Raw genomic sequence first — 19,966 nt, 5'->3', positions numbered from 1 at the left:
TTTAAAGCCCATACGTTACAACCTTTGTGGAAAGATTGAAAGATGCTTCTCCTGCCTTCGAGATGTTTAGCCAATGGTAAGTGAGGGATAAACTCCCCCTTATGTCACCCACTCTAAAACATATGCTCTTTTCCCCAAGGAAGCCTTCTGATTCATGGATAATCACAGAGATCGGCTCAGTTTACTGTGTTGAAATTCTTAATGTGGTAGTGGTAATAAGGCCACACAGACTATGATATTCGATTGATTAGATGCAAAAGAATCCTAATTTTTCTTCTATGAAATAATTTGTAGAAGCTTTTAAGAGTGAAAACTACAAACAGAAAGCTTCAAAGGAACGAGAGAACGTACTGGGATGCAAAAGCATCATGTTTTACCCCAACATACACAGTTCTGCTCACTCTAGAAGACTAAGGAAGAGAGTGACTGTACAATAACTTGTGGGCTAGCTGGCAGGAAGAGGAAGCATATTTACAAAGACATTGAGATTATGCGATAAACACCATGGAATTTTCTCTTTACTTTAGCATAAAGTGGTACACCGTTTAAATACCTGTGGTATACTTTGCAACATCTTGAATTGTGCCAACTGGGTAGTTATTTTCAAAGGAGTAGAGGTTGAATGGTTTAGGAAGGAGGTTCAACTGTTTCCATATGTGGTGATTGGGCGTCGTCCATCTACCAGCAACAACATCATAATCCCTTTGCCCCAGGTGCACTAATTTCGTAAGGAAATCATAGAGTCCTCCATGAAAACCAATGATGACCTGAAAGTCAGGGTAAGTGTCATGATAGATATCTCCATAAGGCGTGTACAGAATCTCTTTTATCACCTGACCTCGACTGCTGAACACGGCTAGCGGGGTGCCTGTGTTATCACAGGCTACATAATATTCTTCACCACTGCTTAGCTCCATGGCAATAAGGTGACCTTGGAGATCATAGTATAGGGATGTAATCTCTGAGCTCGTGTGGTTGTACAAATGAGTAACTCTTATGGGGTTGGCAAGGTCCGCATAAAAGAACTGGAGGTGCTGTCCTAGGCTGGACTTACTGGCGACACGTCGCCCAAGCCCGTCGTAGTAATACTGCACAGTCCAGCCAGAAGCCTTATTGTAGGCTTTCTGCAGTAGACCATTAGAATTATATTCGAATATGTCATTTCCCCTCTGCCTCAGGAAGCCATCTTCATCCATTTTATACTGAATTTCTCCTAGTCTGGTGATGCGATCCCGGAGGTCATATCGGAGAGGAGTAAGACGAGCACTGTTCCCGTGGCTTAAGAGGTTGATGTTGCCGTTCAGATCATAACTGTAACGCCACTGGGTTTTATCATTTACAGAAACAGCTTGAAGTTGCCCATCAGCATCATATTCATAGAAATATCTTGTTATATTGGCATCTACTCCAACTCTGATATCACATATTACCATTCGGCCCATATTATCGTATTGAATAGTCATCCAGTAGGCAATTGCCTTTAGGATTTCATACTGGACTTCAATGACTTGTCCATTGGCGCTGAAGATCTTGGTGTGCTTCATCACTGTAGTAGTTATGACCTGATTTAAATCGTAATTAATTACACTGAATTTCCCAAACTGCTCTGTTCTACCAGAGACATCGACATATCGGTACAGATCTATGGGCAAAGGGGTTTCATTTATCACAGCTTGCATGCTGGTGACGCGGAAGTTGTTGTAGCTGTAGTCAAACCGAGCATTCACAAGGCCTTCTTCACTGAATCTGAAAATCTGGCGCCCAATGAGAGGTCCTGAAGGGATCAAGATAAAAATAATAAGAACAAAGCTAGATGGTCAATACTGAACAATCAGAAAGTTCTAGTGTTCTTTTCTTTAGTATTGATGCTTTTACATTCAAAATAAAATATTAGAGATTGACCTCTGATATCTAATGCCTGGGCAGCTCATCTCATAGATATATATCCTCATAGTTGTCATCACCAAACATGAAAAAAAAATTTAAATACTGTATATTATAGTTATGGAATAATATAACTATAGGAACTTCAGAAGTAATGATCCATCCAGTAGTTGAGGTGATGAAACTGATATTATAAACATGCTTTTTAAAATAATTACTGACAAAAATACTTTCAGTTCATTTAACCTGTGCTACAAAGTCAGAGGGTCAGGTTTTGACCAAGACCAGCATTTAAGTAACTGGATTTGGACATGTTACAAACCCAAAGGATGAAAGAGAATCAAAAGTTGTGACTTTTGAAGACATGTTGCCATTAACTGAGGCTCATAGAGGTTACACAGGGCTTAAACTAGTTTCGGTGAGTCTCGTATCTTGCAGCTGCATCTTTGGGAAGATTTGGTGGTGAGTAGGGACAGGTACACAGTTAGACTAGGTACCTAGAACTCAACTTCCTTGAGAGCTGAGAAAGAGAAATGTACTTCATGTTTTTAAGGAATCAGCTTTCATGCTGCCTACAATGTGTATTTCATTTTCATTTTTTTTGTTTTCTTTTGTTTTTTGTTTTTCATTTTCAATGGAAGTTAATTTGATAATGCAAGAGAAATTTGGTTGACTTGAATGTCTATAGGTTAATACTTCTATCTAAGACTGTGGCCAGCAAAAATTTCATAAGACTGATGTGGTTGTATACATCACCACCCTTTCACAACAAACCTGTTTGCCTGTATCTGATTGTGCAAATGAAGCCATCATGCATCAGGTGTATTGTCTTAATCACTCCAGAAGACTCTTCATACGTTAATGTGACCTGGGTGGTATCATAGAGAATCTCGGACAGCCTTGCTTGCTTGGTGTACTTGTATAAAACTCTGCGTCCTGTCCCCAGATGCAGAGTCTGTAGTAGTCGGCCATCTCGACTATAGTCTTGGATAAAAGAAGTGCTACTGTCTGGTGGGGTGTAGATGTTCCGGTAGTAGCCCACTGAAAGCATGGTTTGCAAGCTGTGGCGCACCATACTAGGCATGGTGACTGAGAGCAGACAATCCGATTGATCATATTCAAAGATATAACGCCGCTGGCTATGTAAGAGAAGCATCACAGACTGAAACGAGACAAAAGCACGACAGCATAACAGTACCACCGGAGTTGAGGAGGTTAAAGAAAATACACATCATCCATTCAGCACAAATTTTTGAGCACTTACTGTGTACCAGGCACTGTGGTGGACCCTAGCGGATACAGCAGTTGGCAATAATGTGTATCCTAAAGTTACAGTTTGATGGAAGAGAAAGACAACCAAACAATCACAATACAGTGTGAAATGTGTTATGACAGGAAGTACAGGGTGCTTATGGGAGGCAGAGGAAGAGCAGCTAACCCAGACTTAAGAGGTCAAGAAAGGCATCCTGGAGACTGTGACATCTGAGTTGAGACCTAAAGGGTGACTAGGGGTTGGCCAGATGAAGGCAGGGAGGTGGGTGGGGCGGGAGGGGGAGAGTATTCCTAACATGGGGCATAGCATTGTGAGGGTCTGGATAAGAAAGAGAACAGGGCTTTTTCAGGGAATGAGGGGAATTTTGTGTGGCCAGAGCATGGGTGTGTTGGAAGGGGTGGGTGAATGGCAAAGAGAGGAGGCCAGGCAGGTAGGCTGGGTCTAGATCACGCTGGGCTTTCTAAGCCATGCTAAGGAGCCTGGACTTTAACCTGTTGACAAGGGAGCCAATGAAAGCAAATCGAAGGACAGGGCAATCCAGTCGGTATTCCAGAAAGGTTACTATTGCTGAGTAGTGTGATGAAATCTCACGCTGTCCTCCCCAGGATACGGATCATCCCTTTGTTCAGTATGTCCACGCTGCATGTGCTGCCCGCCCGATAGTACAGGAAATAACATAGTATATATAGGGTTCCATACTATCCACAGTTTCAGGCATCCACTGGGGGCCTTGGAACGTATCCCCTGTGGGTAAGGGGGGACTACTGTATTGCTCTGCAATTCATGTTTTAAACTATATTAGGGAAACATACCATTAAAAGCGAAGAATTCTCTGGTTATGCAAGCCCTCTCCCCCAAACTGATCTGTATTTCAGAAACGGTTATTTGTTGAGGTATAACGCCTTGCATGTTATGGGTGTTTCCTTGATATTGATTTATCTGATTTTAATTTTAAATATAGACATAAAAGGAACACTGTTTTAGGGAGAACTCAAACCCTATTTCTAATTGAAAACCATTTAAATTTCATCTTTTAATAAAAATAAAAATTGCCCACCCCTGGAAATTCTGATATCACTCCCTAAGGAAGATTTTACCCCTCCTTTCTTTAGAATTGGCTTATCAAGCAAACAGATTTAGTTGAGCTTTATTTTCTAAAGTTTCTGTTATGAAAACAATAGGTATCTTTTTACTTTCTAAATAGAAATTAAATATTTATGAATATGAATTATGTAAACATCTATAATGTACATTTAAATCTTCTAAATATGAAATTATATTCTAATATTCAACATGCTTCTTGAAACTGCATGTCCTCCCTGCCCTTCTGAGAACTGATTTGGAATCGCATGTCAGTGCCGTGAAGTCAAAGTCAGCACTTATTTCCTTTCTTTCTTTTCCACCAAGTACTCTGCCTGGGGATACAGAGCTGTGTGTGGAAACCCTATCACCTCATCACCTATGGACACCCTGCAGCTCTAGAAACTCTGCTGAACAGAAGGCTGGAGACTTGGAACTCCTGCGGGGGCACAAGAACACAAGGGGACCACCGAGTCCTTGACCAAGGCAGAACTCAACAGAACCTGGGAGGAAATTGGTGGGAAATGCCTTTGCATCACCTCTATGCTGAAATCCAGATTACTCAGCTCCTTTCCACTCCCTTGTGTCAATTTGCCATGAACAAATGACATCTGTCACCTGTGATGCGGGCCAGGGACAATCACCATACGGCTCCCACACATTACCTAGTACCAGCCTGCCTGGGCCAGGCCTTTTCCAGTTGCTGTACCAGCCTTGCCAAACATTTATAGCACATCGCCGTTGTGTTCTCTCCCTGCTCTCATCCTCCGTGCTGCAGTAAGCCACTGCCTGACCCTGTTCCTAGGTGGTGCTGATGCTGCGCTATCTCGAGAGCTCCCTGGTCTGTTTTAAAGCTTCCTGCCAATGGCAAGAATGTGGATGACTTGATTAGAAATCTCATGAGTGTAACCGTTGTGTTGCCAGAATAGCATTTAGCTGCCACTTGGCTGCTTTTTCACTTTGGGTGGGCATTATTATCAGTTTGTTCAAAAACAATACTTATGAGTCCCTGCAATGCCCACAGTGCAGCTATAGGGTAAAAGGCCGTTTCTTATTAGTCCAAATAATAAAGTGGGAGACTTTCTTTTTTAAAAAATTGACTGTGAGATCATTGTAAAGAAGAAAACAAGAACAATCACGTCTGTATACCCATTTGAACAGGACTAGAAATGAGAGACGGCAGAAATTTGAAAAATTAAAGCATTCAAATGACCACCAGATGGCAGTGTGGGGCCACCTGGAAGCACAAGCCAAAGGCTGCATTCGCTCCCTCTAGGCAGCCTTTGAGAATTTCAGCCCCAAAGAGGCAATTTTGTGTAAATGTATCAGACTAAAGCACGTTATTAAATGATTATAAAATATATTTCAATGCATTTAAAAATGTTCTTAAGAATGATTTTAGGAAACAGAGAGATTTACATTTACTGTAATACACAATTTTAGCCCCACAAGTCTTCAAAATATAATTAACTCAGGCAAGACTCATAAATCAAGATAGAGAATTAATGACCACAAAGAGAAAATTTAAGAAACAATAATTGATTTTTTTAATAGAGAAGAGATCATTTAAGCAACCGCAGCTATTACCCAAATAATTATTTTTCTCCTAATGGCTACAAACCATTGTGCACGAAAATGATATGAGTAATTTTTACTTACTCTAGAGGAAGTCAAACAATTTTTACAAAATTTCTGCACATTAAGGTGAAATATCTGCTGTGTGCTTCTTAATATATCATGGTACAGGGCTGGCAGGCGAATTTACAGAGGTACTGCCAGAAGTATTCTGAGGTATAAAAAGAGGCTTATGTTTTTAAAGTTTGAGAATTCTTACTTCAAAATATACTACTAGAGCCAGCCTCTTTGTCTTGCTCTGCCTGAGACACAGTGAAAGACTGTTCCAGCGAAGGCCATGTTAAAGAGAGGACGTGAGCACGGGGAGACACAGAATCTTATCACCTCACTAGAAAAGTTACATGTAAATTGGATTTTGGTAAATTAAATATTCTTTACCTTTTCTTTCTAGAATCACAATTTCAAAGGTGTTTTGATTTCCTTCCTTCTGTTCTTTCCTGTTTTAATTTACCTTCAACTAGCAGTAAGTTCTCCAACTTAAATAAATACTAGAATGCATGATTTAAATGGAAAAAAACTAACTTTTATTGAATGACTAGATGTGCTGGGTGCTTTGTATTAAGCTACTTCATTTAATCGCTGCTTCTATTCAGCGAATTAATTATCATCACGGGTAATAATAATGTTAATAAAATCAATCTTGTGATAAATGATTTTTGGAAAGTAAAGAACCATTCCATAATTTTGCGTTTTGTAGGTTCTGAGTTTTGCATAATAGCATTGCTTAAGTCAGGGGCTACCTTGTAACTAGAGAACAAATTAAATGTAAAATCAAGAAATCAAGAAAAGTCAACTAAAAGGCACAAGTGATTTGGCTGTCTCACTGGTCAGTAAACTAGTCTTTGGAAGTCACTGGGGCTTTTCTCCATACATTATTCTGTGTCAATAGGTTTTATTTCTGTCCACCGCAGACACTGACAGTCTCAGGGAGCTCTCTTTGTTTTGTTTTTAAAGAATTATTGCCAAGTTAGTTTCTGCAGCAAAATGAACTTATGGAAAGTTTGCTTCACATGATTCTTTGCTGAAATAAGTGTGATGAAATAATCAGTTAGATCCAGAAAAGGGGAACAATAAAATTGCTTCATTGGTGTCAGAGAAGACACTAAATAACTAAATGCAGGACTGAAATTTAAGTTTCAACAGGCTCTTTTGTCATTGTATAGATAGCCTAAAGGGAAAGTTTTATGACACCTAGAAGCAACCGTCTATAGGCATTTAGCTCAGTGGCCAGACTGTGGCATTAATGAGGTTGGGGCTCCGAGTTCAAAGTTGCACATACTCCTTTTTTTTTCTAGTGAAAGCGCTGAGTCCTAACCACGGGACTGGCAGGGAATTCCCTCAAAACTGTAATACTCCTAAGGCATGCTGGCTCATTCACTGGTCACACGTAGACCTGTGGTAGGATCAGCGCAAACCCATCTGCATTCCAAGAAAAACTAATCAGCCTATATTCTGCTAGTAATCAGTGGCATCTTTTTTTCATATGAAGGTATCATTACATGCCTTGCCTCGGTGAACATACACCAAATACTTGGATTCAGTTAATTTTGTAACAAATTTAGCACTTTGTGGACATTAGTCATATGATTTTGCCAATCATTCTTGTTACCATAATTCAAAAGAGAAAAGATCCACTCTATAAGATTCAGATGTTCCCAGTGTAGAGTACAGATTAGAGATTTCACCAATTTCTTCAGCAGAAAAGAAAAGGGGGTGGATACAGCAGAGGACTTCCTCCTTTACCCTGGCTCCAAAGTCTCTGGGGAATTTGCCAAGTTAGAAATGCCTAGGAGATAAAACAAATTCCCCAGAGACGGACTCTGGGAAATAGTACAATAGTTTTATAATAACACGCAACCACTGGCACTTTTTAAAAAACTTTCAGGGGTATATCAGAAAGGCTTAGCATCATTTCGTGCAAATAGTGAAATTTTGCCCTGTGAGCTACGAGCGCCCATGACTTTTCTAGGAACTTCTAGGGGTTACTTTGTACTGACTACCCTTGAATCCTCAAGGGAAAGCATTTTTCAATTTTCCCAGAAGTTAATTCAGAACTGATAAATTGAGTTGAATGGATGGATTTGGGAAAAAAGAGAGTATCTTAGGACATCAGAAATTGAGATGGCAGATAGAGATCAATTTCTCTTATTGTCTTCTGCTACTGATCTGGCTAGAAACCATTTTGCTGTGTGGGGCTGATGTTTGACAAAGGGATCCAGGAGGTGAGATTAAAATCCTGGCCCATTCTGAGCAGACAGAGGCCACCAGCTCCCATTACAGATGCTACTGGAGATTCATTGTGTACAAAGGACTATTATCACCGAGACCCCACTGCTACCATTTCCTCAGACCCATTACTTGGGAAAATTGGTCCTGAAATGTATGCCACTAAATCGTCACTGACTATCCTAACAAAATTAGAATTCCTTATCCTCTGTGTAAGAGGCTCTTTTCCAGAGCTGAGGTACATTAACACACAATTTTATAATTTTCTACCTATTTTACTGCAGTGTGAGCTTTCATAATAATAAAGATACACTTTCAAGAGCATGAACAAATATGCTCAAATGACGAGAAAGCTAAGCCATTATCCTGACTTCAGTTTGAAAGAGTACCTGGCAGAGTGTGGGGTTGGGGAAAGTTTTCAGCTGAAAAACAGCCTACCCTTATAGGTATAATTTGTTGTTGTTTTTACTTCTATAGAGCAGAACAGCCAGAACACAGACTTTTCTCCTGCAGGTCCTCAGCAAGGCGGGTAATCAGTGCCCCTTTCAATATTCTCGTTCAGAAACTCAGAACTAGTTTATTTCCCCTACGTACTTACCTTTTCTAAGTAGGTATAGCTCCAAATTTTCCCATCAGCCCAAGTTCTTGAAATTATTTTTCCACTCTGGTCATATTCCATCTTTTCATTCCACATCCCTCTTTGAATAAACGTCACCAATCCGGAAGGTGAATATGTGATGTTCACTTCATTATATCTGCTTACGGGAGACCACAGAACAGGTCGTCCAGTCTGGTCATAAAGAATTCGAAGGGTGAACTTCCGATGGTCGTCATAGATCTTTCCTGTGCGAGTCATATGATCAAAATCTATGGAGAGGAGGTTTCTGTTATGGGCCTATAAAAAAGAGATAGGAAATACATTTGAAGCACTGCCTTAGTTCCCCTCATCAAGTGCATTTACAACTGCAAAGCTTTTTCTGTTTTTCCAGCAATGGGGTCTCTCTTGCCTTTGAATCTGCATGACCTCTCCTCGGGTGACACTTGTCTTTATTCTCCCAGCGGACTCTACAGTCTTGGAAGGCTGGGGCTATGTCTTAACTACTGGTATACACTAGAGCCTCAACATATGGCTGTTGATTGTTTTTTCTCAACTCAAGCCTCAAGTGTGCTGATACAATTTTCAGTGATTATGCAATCTTATTTTACGTGAGTCAGATGCCTACTAAGGAATGGACTTCCTCACCCCCTCTTTGACCAATGAAGTGACTAGAACATAGAATGGTGAATTATTTATATAATTAGAAATCAGAAAAAACTAATATAGAGAGCCCTCTCTACTTTATACAGAGATTCCCTTCTTTGGCTTCCTCGTTCCTCTGGGCATGGAATTTTCTTACTTCACATCTATCACAGGGGAACACAGAACAACTCAGATTGTTCCCTAGAGGTGGAAGCCCACCCAGCAATATTTTCATGGAGGCCAGCAGGTAAATGTGGAAGGTGTTGGTAGGTCCCCCAGTATTTGCCAGGGTGGCACCACTCAATGAGGTTAGAGCGCAGAATTTGATCTGGGTACCAAGTTTAGAAACAATTAGTAGCTCGGCTTGGTTTTGATCTTAGGCTTCCTTGATTACATGCCAGCATCTCTGCCATGTACCTTTGAGCCCTGAAGTTGTGCTAGAGAAATCCCGCCTCTGAGGAAATTCAGCCAGGTCTACACAAGATAACCAAACAACTAAATGACTTAGTTAAAGAGTTTTTAAATTGGCAAAAAGGCCACTTTTACTGGGTTTTCAAAGCAACTGGACAACTGACATGATCTGTTCTACTCTTCAACTAGTAGTGCCAACTTTTGGTACTCCCACCAGTAACTGCTCCGGCAAGCTGATGACAACACAGAGCTGAAGAAGGCTCTAGAAGACAGGGGCTCTGAAGGAGGTGGGTGGAAGGCCAAGGGGAGGGCTTTTAAAATTTATTTCATTTATTTTAGTTTAGTTCAGTTCAGTTTTCATTTTAGTGAGTTGTTTGTTTTGCTTTATTATAACTTTTTATGTGGAACTAGTCTGACTCACAAGAAGTTGCAAAAGTGGGGAATTCCCTGGCAGTGGTTAGGACTTTGAGCGCTCATTGCCCAGGGCCTGGGTTCAATCCCTGGTCAGGAAACTAAGATCCCACAAGCCTCGTGGCATGGCCAAAAAAATAAAAGAAAATATGTAAATTGCTGCAGCTATTAAAAAAAAAAGGTTGCAAAAATGATACAGAGTTGCCATGTCTTCTTCACCCAGTTTTCAAGGAAAAGACTTTTAATGTGGGTGAAGGGGGTCCAAGCATATCTGGAAGGAACCAAGGCAAGAATGCATAGGGGAGGAAAAATCATTTTGCCTCTACCCTTCTAGGTTCTTGGCTGAGACTCCTGCTGCCCCACCCCCCCAATAAAAAATTAAAAGGAGAAAAACAAACAGAACTTTAATAACATGTATACCTCCTGTACACATGGGGAGACCCAGGAAAACTGAGTAACTCTCCGAAATGGCCTAGGCCACCACCTTACGTACCATCTCCAGCTAAAGACAAAAGGGGGAGGAAAACAGTTATGGGAGGTTACCAGGCAAAGCACAGTAAACAGGGTATGGTTGTTATGCAGATTTAAGTCATTGCCTTCTCCATTAGCTAAAATAATCTTTATGCCAAAGAGGCATATTTTGGGGTGGCAAATTATTCTCCCCTTCAAATAAAAAAGGAGAAACTTTGAGAAGTGTAAATAACAGTGGCCCGGGAGTCAGCAGACTGAATTAGCTGCTTGTCTGTGCACCAGTCATTTCTTCCATTCGGGCCTTAGTTTTCTTATCTATGAAACGGGAGTGATATTTACCACTCTACACCACACACCTGTGCTAAGAATTAAATGAGATTACATACACAGGTACCTGCTGATGTGTAAAAATAATATTAGTAATTGTTATTTTTAGATATGATTACTTTTCTCATTTTAGTTAGGCTTCTGAATGGGCTTATGTGTCAGATTCCAAGGTGACTGTAGCTTGGTGTATTTGATTTATATCTGTAGGAACTGTCAACACGATCCTGAACAGATGTTAAATATCTGGTTAATGAGGTAAAGGAAAAAACCAACATTAGGATTTGACTGCATTAATAACAGTCAGACTAAACTGATTCACTAGCTATTCAACTAAACTATGTTCATTTAAAATTTCTGTGGTCAAGGATTCCTTTAAATATCTGAAAGCTATACACTGTGTCCCCAGAAAAATGCCCATAAGTACATAAATAAACATTTTAAGCAAAATCTTAAGTGGGATCTGAAACCCAAACATGAAACCTTTAGGGGTCGAGTCCAATTTCATAATCCTGGCTCAGAGAGATTTAAAAAAAATTTTTGCTCTTTGAAAAATTGAGATATAACTGACACTATATTATATTAGTTTCAGGTGTACAGCATGATTCAATATTTGTATATATTGTGAAATAATCATCACAAAAATCTAGTTAACATCCATCACCACATGTAGTTACAATTTTTTTTCTTGTGATGAAAACTTTTAAGATTTATTCTCTTAGCAACTGTCAAATATACAATACAATGTTATTAACAACAGTCACCATGCTGTATGTTACATTCCCAGGACTTCTTAATCTTTTAACTGGAACTTTATACCTTTTGACCCCCTTCATCCATTTCGCCCACCCTTCACTCCCTGCCTCTGGCAACCACCAAATCTGTTCTCTGTATCTGTGACCTTTTTTTTAATTCCACATCTAAAAGAGATCCAGAGTTTTTATCTTCATGGCCTCGATGACTGCAAAGCCCACATTCTCATTTCAGACTCTGGTTTTCCTTTGCTCAGTAATTTTGTGCACTTTGCTTTTTAAAATAACCTCCTTAACTACTCCCCCTCCCCTTATAAAAGTGATATCTTTTCACTGCAGAAAAATTGGAAAATATAGAAATAGACAAAGAAAATAATTACCTGTAATCCCATCCTCCAATGTGAATCACTGCTAATACTTTGCAGCATCTCATGCCCACTTCTTTTTGCATAATCTATGCCCATACACTTAAAGAATACAACTAGAACTGTACTTAAAATTTTATGTCCTGCTTTTTCAGCTAATGTTTTATGTTTTATCTTGAGCATTCCTCATGTTATTAAACATTCTTAAAATGTGGATTTTAGTGGTTACATAATATCTTTTACAAGATAAACATTTATTTATCCTTTCTCCTATTGTGGGAAATTAGAGTTTTTGCTTTCCATTTTTCTTTTATCTTTCATGTTTTGTCGAACATTTTTGTAAATAAATATTTCCTTAATACAAAACCCTATAAGTGAAATTACTGGGTCAAATGATAACATATTAAAGACTCCTGATGCAACTTGAGATATTACTTTTTTGTGCACAAAGGTTTACAGATTCATGCTCTTATTAACTAGCAGTGGAAGAGTTCATCTCATTCCATCCTTACCAGCATTGAGTATTGTCACTGTTAGTAAGCTTTTCTCAATATGAGAGTGGGAAAAATGCTGTTACTATGGTTTAAATTTGCATTTATTTGGTTACTAATGAGGTTGAACCCTTTTAAACGTCTATTCACCACATATACGTCTTCTACGAATTGTCTGCTATTTTCGATGTCTTTTGGTTTTAGTTTATTCATCAGCCAGCTGGGGCTAATGATATTTGCCCTTAATTTTGAGCTTCTGCGAAAAAAAAAAAAGGACAGCAAATGTTCCATGCCATGAATTCCAGAAGACTAGTGATTAGATACTCCAATTATTTGAGACGAAGTCTTGTTAGTTGCAGGGGTAGGTTCCATTCAAGGAATAGAGCCATAGATTGGGAAACATGACTCTTTAACCATCTGCAGCCAATGTGTGCCCTGTTGTAGTGCATAAATACACAGTAAACTGCTGTTATCACCTAAAAGGTGATGGAGAAGTGCATATTTCCTGTCTTTTGATACACAGGGCTTGGAAACCTATACAAAACCAGGTGTTCTTTCTTCAACTACCTTTCCTGTGGTTTTATAGCCACATATCTCTAACTGTAATACTGTTCATTTACAATAGCTGTAAAATATCCATGTACTCCCAGAGACGGTTGTAACTGTTACAATTTATGTTATAATGATAGTTAAAGAGCCAAAGTAATAAGTGATTTCTAGTTCAACTAAATTTGTGGTTTTATTTGTCTGATAGATTAACTTTACTACTCAAGAACACATCTCTTAATAAAGTCATTATAGCTACACAAGCAGGGACCACTGTTACAAATTCACTACAAGGCGAGCAGAGGAAAACTCTGCCTGTCAAGACTTCTGCCACCATGCTTCTCTGTTTCTGGATAATGCACTCTGATATTCAGATGCTGCTGAAACGCTAGTTTTAAATTCAGATTTGGAAGGTCATGCAAAATTCTGCTAGGAGGTGAAAGGGGATGAAGGAATTGAAGATGCCACAGCCCCCCCACCCTGTGTCTCCTGTGGAACCCACATGTGAGAAGGCTGAGAGGAAGAATGCTTTTCTAGGTGAGCTCCGTGACCCTTCTTCTTCTTCTTTTTTTTTAAAATATTTGTTTATTTATTTGGTTGCACCAGGTCTTAGTTGTGGCTCGCCGGCTCCTTAGTTGAGGCAAGCAGGCTCCTTAGTTGTGTCATGTGAACTCTTAGTTGAGGCATGTGGGATCTAGTTTCCTGACCAGGGAATGAACCCGGACCCCTGCATTGGGAGTGTGGCGTCTTAACCACTGCGCCACCAGGGAAGTCCCTCAACCCTCCTTCTTGAGTGCTTATACGCCTCCTGTCTCTATGGCAGGAAGCAGACCTAGGTTGACCGCCTCTGACTGCTGAGGTCATGAGCAAGGATGGCAAAGCAACACCTTCATACAAACTCATTTGCCTGAAAGACAATAACAGCCCTTGACCTAAGTGTGGGCCATCAATCCTAATTTCGGCTCTTCCTCCAAATGACCTATACCAATCCTTGCCCTGGAAAAGAGAGGGGCAAAGAAAAGGTAGACATCTGAGAATACCCCAAGTTAAAAAGGGTCTCTTTGGACACTGAGCAAGACATTTGAGTTTGGCAACTGATGAGTTGTATGTTGGGGTAAGAAAGTTGGACTTGGTAATTTTTTTAATAGGGAAAGAAGTATTTATGCTTTACTTTATTCTTTGGTTTTCCTTAGGCTTTTTTCAGCTTTGCTGAAGAGAAGTAAGAAGTGCTTGCTTTTTTGTTCACACTTGGACCAGAAAGGAAAGAGCAAAGCGTATGCCCTGCGGAGCCATGGGTTGTGTTGCCAGCAGAAATCAAACCGCCTGCGAAGGGCAGGTACAGGCAGATGCTCCAAAGAAAAGTGTCCTCTGCCTTCCCTCAGAGCCCTTCCTTGCTCTTTCCTAGGAGTTTATGTTTTAATTGCTTAAAAGTCCTTTCAACCCCCTCCAATTTGACTCATTCAATTAGTAAGATAAAGATATATTAGCTGATATTTGAGTGTTTTTGGCCTACAAAAAGGGCAGTGTGCTGTGGTTCAACCCAATACACACACACACACACACACACACCCACCCATATAATGTGCTAAACTCTAAGCTCCAATCAAGGCAGTTGATTTTTTTCAGAAGAAGGGAGGGGAAGGCTGACTTTTCAAGGATGCTGTCTAGCATTTCAACTTACAATGCAACTGAGGTACCTGTTTGATTTTTGCTGAAGAAGTTGGAAGGTGAATAAGTGAGATGTGCCAAATAACCACATCGCAGTTTGGGAGATGCACTGTATTTAATTTCTGTGAAGCGGTGAGAATGGACAGAGAGTTACAGCTGCTTTTAAATTGGTACACGCTACTCTACTCTCACTGGTTTTAAGGTAATTAGTGCTTAACTTTTAGAAATCGATCAATACAATTCTACAGATTTTATTTTTTATTGATATTGCTATGCTGACAATCAAAACTGACTTAGGGGCTTCCCTGGTGGCGCAGTGGTTAGGAATCTGCCTGCCAATGCAGGGGACACGGGTTCGATCCCTGACCCGGGAAGATCCCACATGCCACGGAGCAACTGTGCCACATGCCGTGCACCGCAACTACTGAACCTTCACTCTAGAGCCCGTGTGCCACAACTATTGAACCTACGTGCCACAACTACTGAAGCCCATGTGCCTAGAGCCCGTGCTCCGCAATGAGAGAAGCCACCGCAACACAAGGAAGAGTAGCCCCCGCTTGCCACAACTAGAGAAAAGCCTGCACGCAGCAACAAAGACCCAACACAGCCAAAAATATAAATAAATAAATAAATAAATTTATTGAAAAAAACCTGACTTAGGCTTGCTTTTATTTCACAGAGTTGCCTACAAATGAACAGGACATGTATGTAGTGTTAACATCAGCCTGCACTACTCCATTGGGAATTTCTTTTTACCTTTTTTTTTCTTTTTTCCTCCCAAGACACTCTCTTTACCTTGCCAGCCCACAGAATCTTAGTGCCAGAAGGAATCTTACGACATGGGCTATTGAGCTGGACTGTCTGGGTTCAAATCCTGTGTCACCATTTACTAGCTGTGTGACCTCTATGTGCCTTGGTTTCTTTATTTGTAAAGTGAGAATGTTAATAAGAGAACAAACCCGATAAGGTGTTATGAGTAGTAAATGAGTTAATATGGTCATACACAGATAAGATTTCAGTGAATGTTAGTTGCTATAATTATGATTAATGGTAATAATACTACTAATCATAGAGATTGTATAGCCCGTATCTCTCACTTTATAGATGGGAAAAGTGGTGTAAAATTCTGGGCATACCAGTTCTTTTTCAAAACCTTACTCATTCCTCTCACCTGATTTCTGCCATACCATTTAACTTGGACACTTTTTGCACTAAATTAATTTGCTCTTGTTTAATTACTTTCCTATTGGCGAATTCATCTGGGTAACCACACAATAGGCATTAAAAAATTTTAATACCAAATCATTAATGCTTATATACAAGTGAAATAGTGTGTGAAATAATACTTTCTGTCTAGCTATTTTAGTGGAGTTGACCCAAGATTAGCAAAATATAGTAGTTTCTGTGATTTGAAGGCCCCAAGAATCCCCTGACCCCAAAAAACCAACACTGCCCAGTGGTCTTGACGCCTGAAATCTCCTCTCTCCAGGTGACTCCTTAGGGGTAAATGCACTGTTACTTGGGACTGAGAGCCACAGATATATTTAAAAAATAGATGAATGTACCTGCAAGCAGGTTTCTTATCTAAATTTTCACAAAATGAATCCCTCCAGCAGACCTGGGGAGAAGGAAGTTAAAAGGGTGTGAAGCAAACGCATTTTCTGAGAAAGGAGGGAGACGCACATTCCCCATCATTTGTCAGCCTGGGACCCTGTGTTTCACCCAGGTTTGTTCCCCCTTTCAGAGCTCAGCTTGTGTATGAACAGTCACATGTTGCATTTCAAAACCAATCTAGCCTGTTCTCAGTTATCTTTGAATGGAGAGAAAAACAATCAATCGTGAGGGTTTTTAGATTAGTCTTTGCTTCATTTTGCTTGTAAACACATAATCATCTTACTTGATTTGGTGACTTTGGTTTGAAGTGCTAAGCTTCTTGGCTTTTTTTTTTTAAATAAAGGAGGCTGCAGTTCTGGAGTTTTGCTGTAACCTCACATCTCAGTCTGCGAAATCTGACAAAGAGCTCTGAGGTCCAATGCTGGGATAAGTGTCATTTAAGAGCATTTTTATCCACAGACAGAGCAAGATGCAATCTGGATGTAGTTCCTAAACCAGTTTGCCTTTAGTGAATCCCTAATTTCTCTATTGCCCAGGGAAATGTATTTATGGGGACAGATTGATGCAGCAGATGAAAAGATACATAGACTGGATGGGAAAGTACTTTGCAAGGAAGATGATTCAAACATAACTCAGGTTCAGGTGGGGGGGAAATGGCTTTTTAAAATAAATGAAATTTCAGGATGTTAATGTGATTTATTTCACTTAATGGAGCTGGTGCAGGATGGCCCAGAGGTAACAAATCCCTTGTCTGCTCAGGCTGAGCAGGATATCATGTTTCCCAGCAGTTTGTTTCCTCACCTTGAAGAGGACCCTGAGTGTGTATGAAAAAAAAAATCACTGATCACTGGAGAAAAGTGACTCTTGTTGCTTTATCTTCAAGAGAGGTCTATCAGTTTCTGATTTTTTTTCTTTCCACCTAGAAGGTCTAGGGTAGATGTGATAGGTAGCTTTGGGGAACATTTGCTGTCCATCATCTTACCAAGTGAGCCTTTAAACGAACCTGTCATTCTGTGCCTGGACAATTAGTGTTTTATGACCTGCTGCCCAAGCACATTTGCAAATTACAATCATACCTTTGTGTGGTTTTTCAAAGAGATACCCTATTTCCTCCAGGACAGCAGGGGTTTCTGTGTTATGTGACTATCTGAACCTGTTATTCTGTCTGTAGAGCTCTGGTACCCCAACTCGCCCTTGCTCTGGAACGGCAGCTCCACCAGGAGAAATAAAGGATTCAGTGCAAGGTCTTTAGGTACTTGAGGGCATCAGAGAGGCTTATTCTTTCCACGGATGTTTACAAATGGGTCATCGCATATTCAGCCCAGAAAGAGACAAAGTTACATCTCATGTGTCATCAGCTTGCCCCTTGAAAGCTACCACAAGTGAAGGGGGCACCATCTATGAAATAATAAAATCAGTAGGGAAAAAGAATTTGCCTGGTTAAAATTGGATCCACACTTGCCTTTGGGGAGCATATTCATTCCATTAGATTGGATATACCTAATCTAGGGAAACTGAGGCAGTACGATAAGCAAAAGTGCCTAAGAATGGAGAATTATCCAGTTAAACAGCCTCCCTCCTCTTGCCTCCTCCACACTTTGCCTGCCCGGAGGCCAGCCAGTTGTCTCGCACCACCCACACTTGCCAGTACATTAGAGTCGATTATTTGTCTCTTTTTGTCAGCACTGAAATGAGGAGTCAGGCCCTGCCAAGGTGGCTCCACTGAGCGGGGCAATGATTTATAGATTAATTATTTTAAGGAACAAGGCAGCACAGCATGATGTAGTGGAAAGAGTGCTGTGCTAGGCGAGGCCCTGCGTTTTAGTGCTGGCTCAGATCCTTAATAGCTGTTTGACTTTGGGCAAATCACTTAACCTCTCTGGGCCTTAGTCTCCTTATCTGTAAATTGGGAATAACAATAATTGATGGTTGTGGTGATGAAATAAAACCCTGACTGTGAAAGCATTTTGTTAACTATAAGGCACTAAACACATATAAAGGACTGTTGTTGTCTTTTTTAGATTTCTAGGGACATGTACAGTGACACCACCTAGCCATTCTTCAGCCCCAGGACCTCAGGAAGAACCCTAGAAGTCACAGAGGAGAGGGCCCTGAGTTTGTTGCTCTTAGAAGCTGCTCCACAAATCTGCTCAACTCTACCATGGGATGGGAAATGGGTCAATCATAAATAGTACTAACCAAATAACACTTCACTCTACTCAACACGAAAGAGCCCCCATATATTTTATGACCATTAGGTTCTCAGTATTAAGAACAACTTGAGGTATGAGGTGCAAGTTACAATTTATAATCTCTCTCCATTATCCGTGTAGGTGGAGGGGAGAAAACAGGGGGTCATGGTAGAAAGTGGAAAATACTAAAGTCACATAGTACACAATGGGTTGTCTTAAAGGATGGAAAATCCCAAAGTCACAGAGTGTATGATATGATTTATAATGTTTTATGCAGACTATAAGCTGGGGAGGCACTAAGAGACCATTTATTTGATATAATTTTCCTGTGGTGAGTCCATGAGGTTGATAAACTATTTGCAGATAATTCTGACTTTTCTTTAGTATGACATCTTCATTTCACAGATGAAGAAAATACAGGCATTTCTTAAGCCAGTTGTAAGACTTCCGCATCAAGGGTCCTACCCAGGAGATTCCATTTCTAGAGGAACTCTGATAGAAACCCTCACTGTTCACACACAGAGAGGTTTGACTATTTGGACTGGTTTCACCTCTCAGTTCAGCGGCATATCTGGTAAATATTCTGGCCCATGGACTCAAAACATACAAATTGACTTGTGCATGTAGAAGACACAGTGGCTGTTACAGAAAACAACCACGGAAGTTTGTGTCTGTGTCACGGACAGAACTGACTGGAAAGGCAGCGCTGGTGTAGATCATTTTGTCTGTGTCAAGCCACGGGACTGACGTGACTGCTTGTCACTGGAACTGGGTGCTTGTTTGGCGTTGCATTGCCACAGCCTAGAGGGTACCACAGTTTTCCTGTGAGTGAATTTTTACTGTGAGTGAGGAAAATGCAAGCATTCCAGGTGTCCCAGGCATGACACAGGTGCTGAAAGCAGGCCTGGCCTCAATAGTGAGTGATCGTGTCCCTCAGGCTGGCAGTTGCTCTCGGGCTGATATTGAATGTTACTATCTTCGGAAAGTTGGTCACGTTATCCTAACATTGGTTCATGTTCAAGAAGGGACAGGTCCTGCCAATGCAGGGGGACACGGATTTGATCCCTGGTCCGGGAAGATTCCACCTGCCGCTCAGCAACTAAACCTGAGCGCCACAACTATTGAGCCCGTGAGCCACAACTACTGATGCCTGCGTGCCTAGAGCCTGTGCTCCACAACAAAAGAAGCCACTGCACTGAGAAGCCCGTGCACCGCAAGGAAGAGTAGACCCCACTCACTGCAACTAGAGAAAGCCCACGTGCAGCAACGAAGACCCAATGCAGCAACGAAGACCCAATGCAGCCAAATCTGAGTACTAGGCCTTGACCCCTTTGGCTCTTAATATGTCTATTCATGGCAATGATACCATTCACTGATTTCTCC

The 19,966-nt window shown here is 40.6% G+C and overlaps 1 protein-coding gene across 4 annotated transcripts in view; it reads right to left on the bottom strand.

Annotated features, from left to right (window-relative positions):
- TENM1 (teneurin transmembrane protein 1) overlaps positions 1-19,966 on the bottom strand; it is a 538,104-nt gene that overhangs the window by 3,948 nt on the left and 514,190 nt on the right. For all 4 annotated transcript variants that reach the window (XM_057718000.1, XM_057718002.1, XM_057718001.1 and 1 more), the window contains 3 exons: positions 8,697-8,993; positions 2,659-3,046; positions 554-1,774 (listed from right to left, as the gene is read on the bottom strand). In XM_057718000.1, the coding sequence (XP_057573983.1) occupies positions 554-1,774; positions 2,659-3,046; positions 8,697-8,993 (1,906 nt within the window). The remainder of the gene's footprint in view (positions 1-553; positions 1,775-2,658; positions 3,047-8,696; positions 8,994-19,966) is intronic.

This window comes from Hippopotamus amphibius, chromosome X (genome assembly GCF_030028045.1).
Source record: "Hippopotamus amphibius kiboko isolate mHipAmp2 chromosome X, mHipAmp2.hap2, whole genome shotgun sequence".
NCBI lineage: Eukaryota > Metazoa > Chordata > Mammalia > Artiodactyla > Hippopotamidae > Hippopotamus > Hippopotamus amphibius.
Note: the sequence above shows the minus strand (reverse complement) of the source record. Positions and strands in the feature narration are given on the sequence as shown.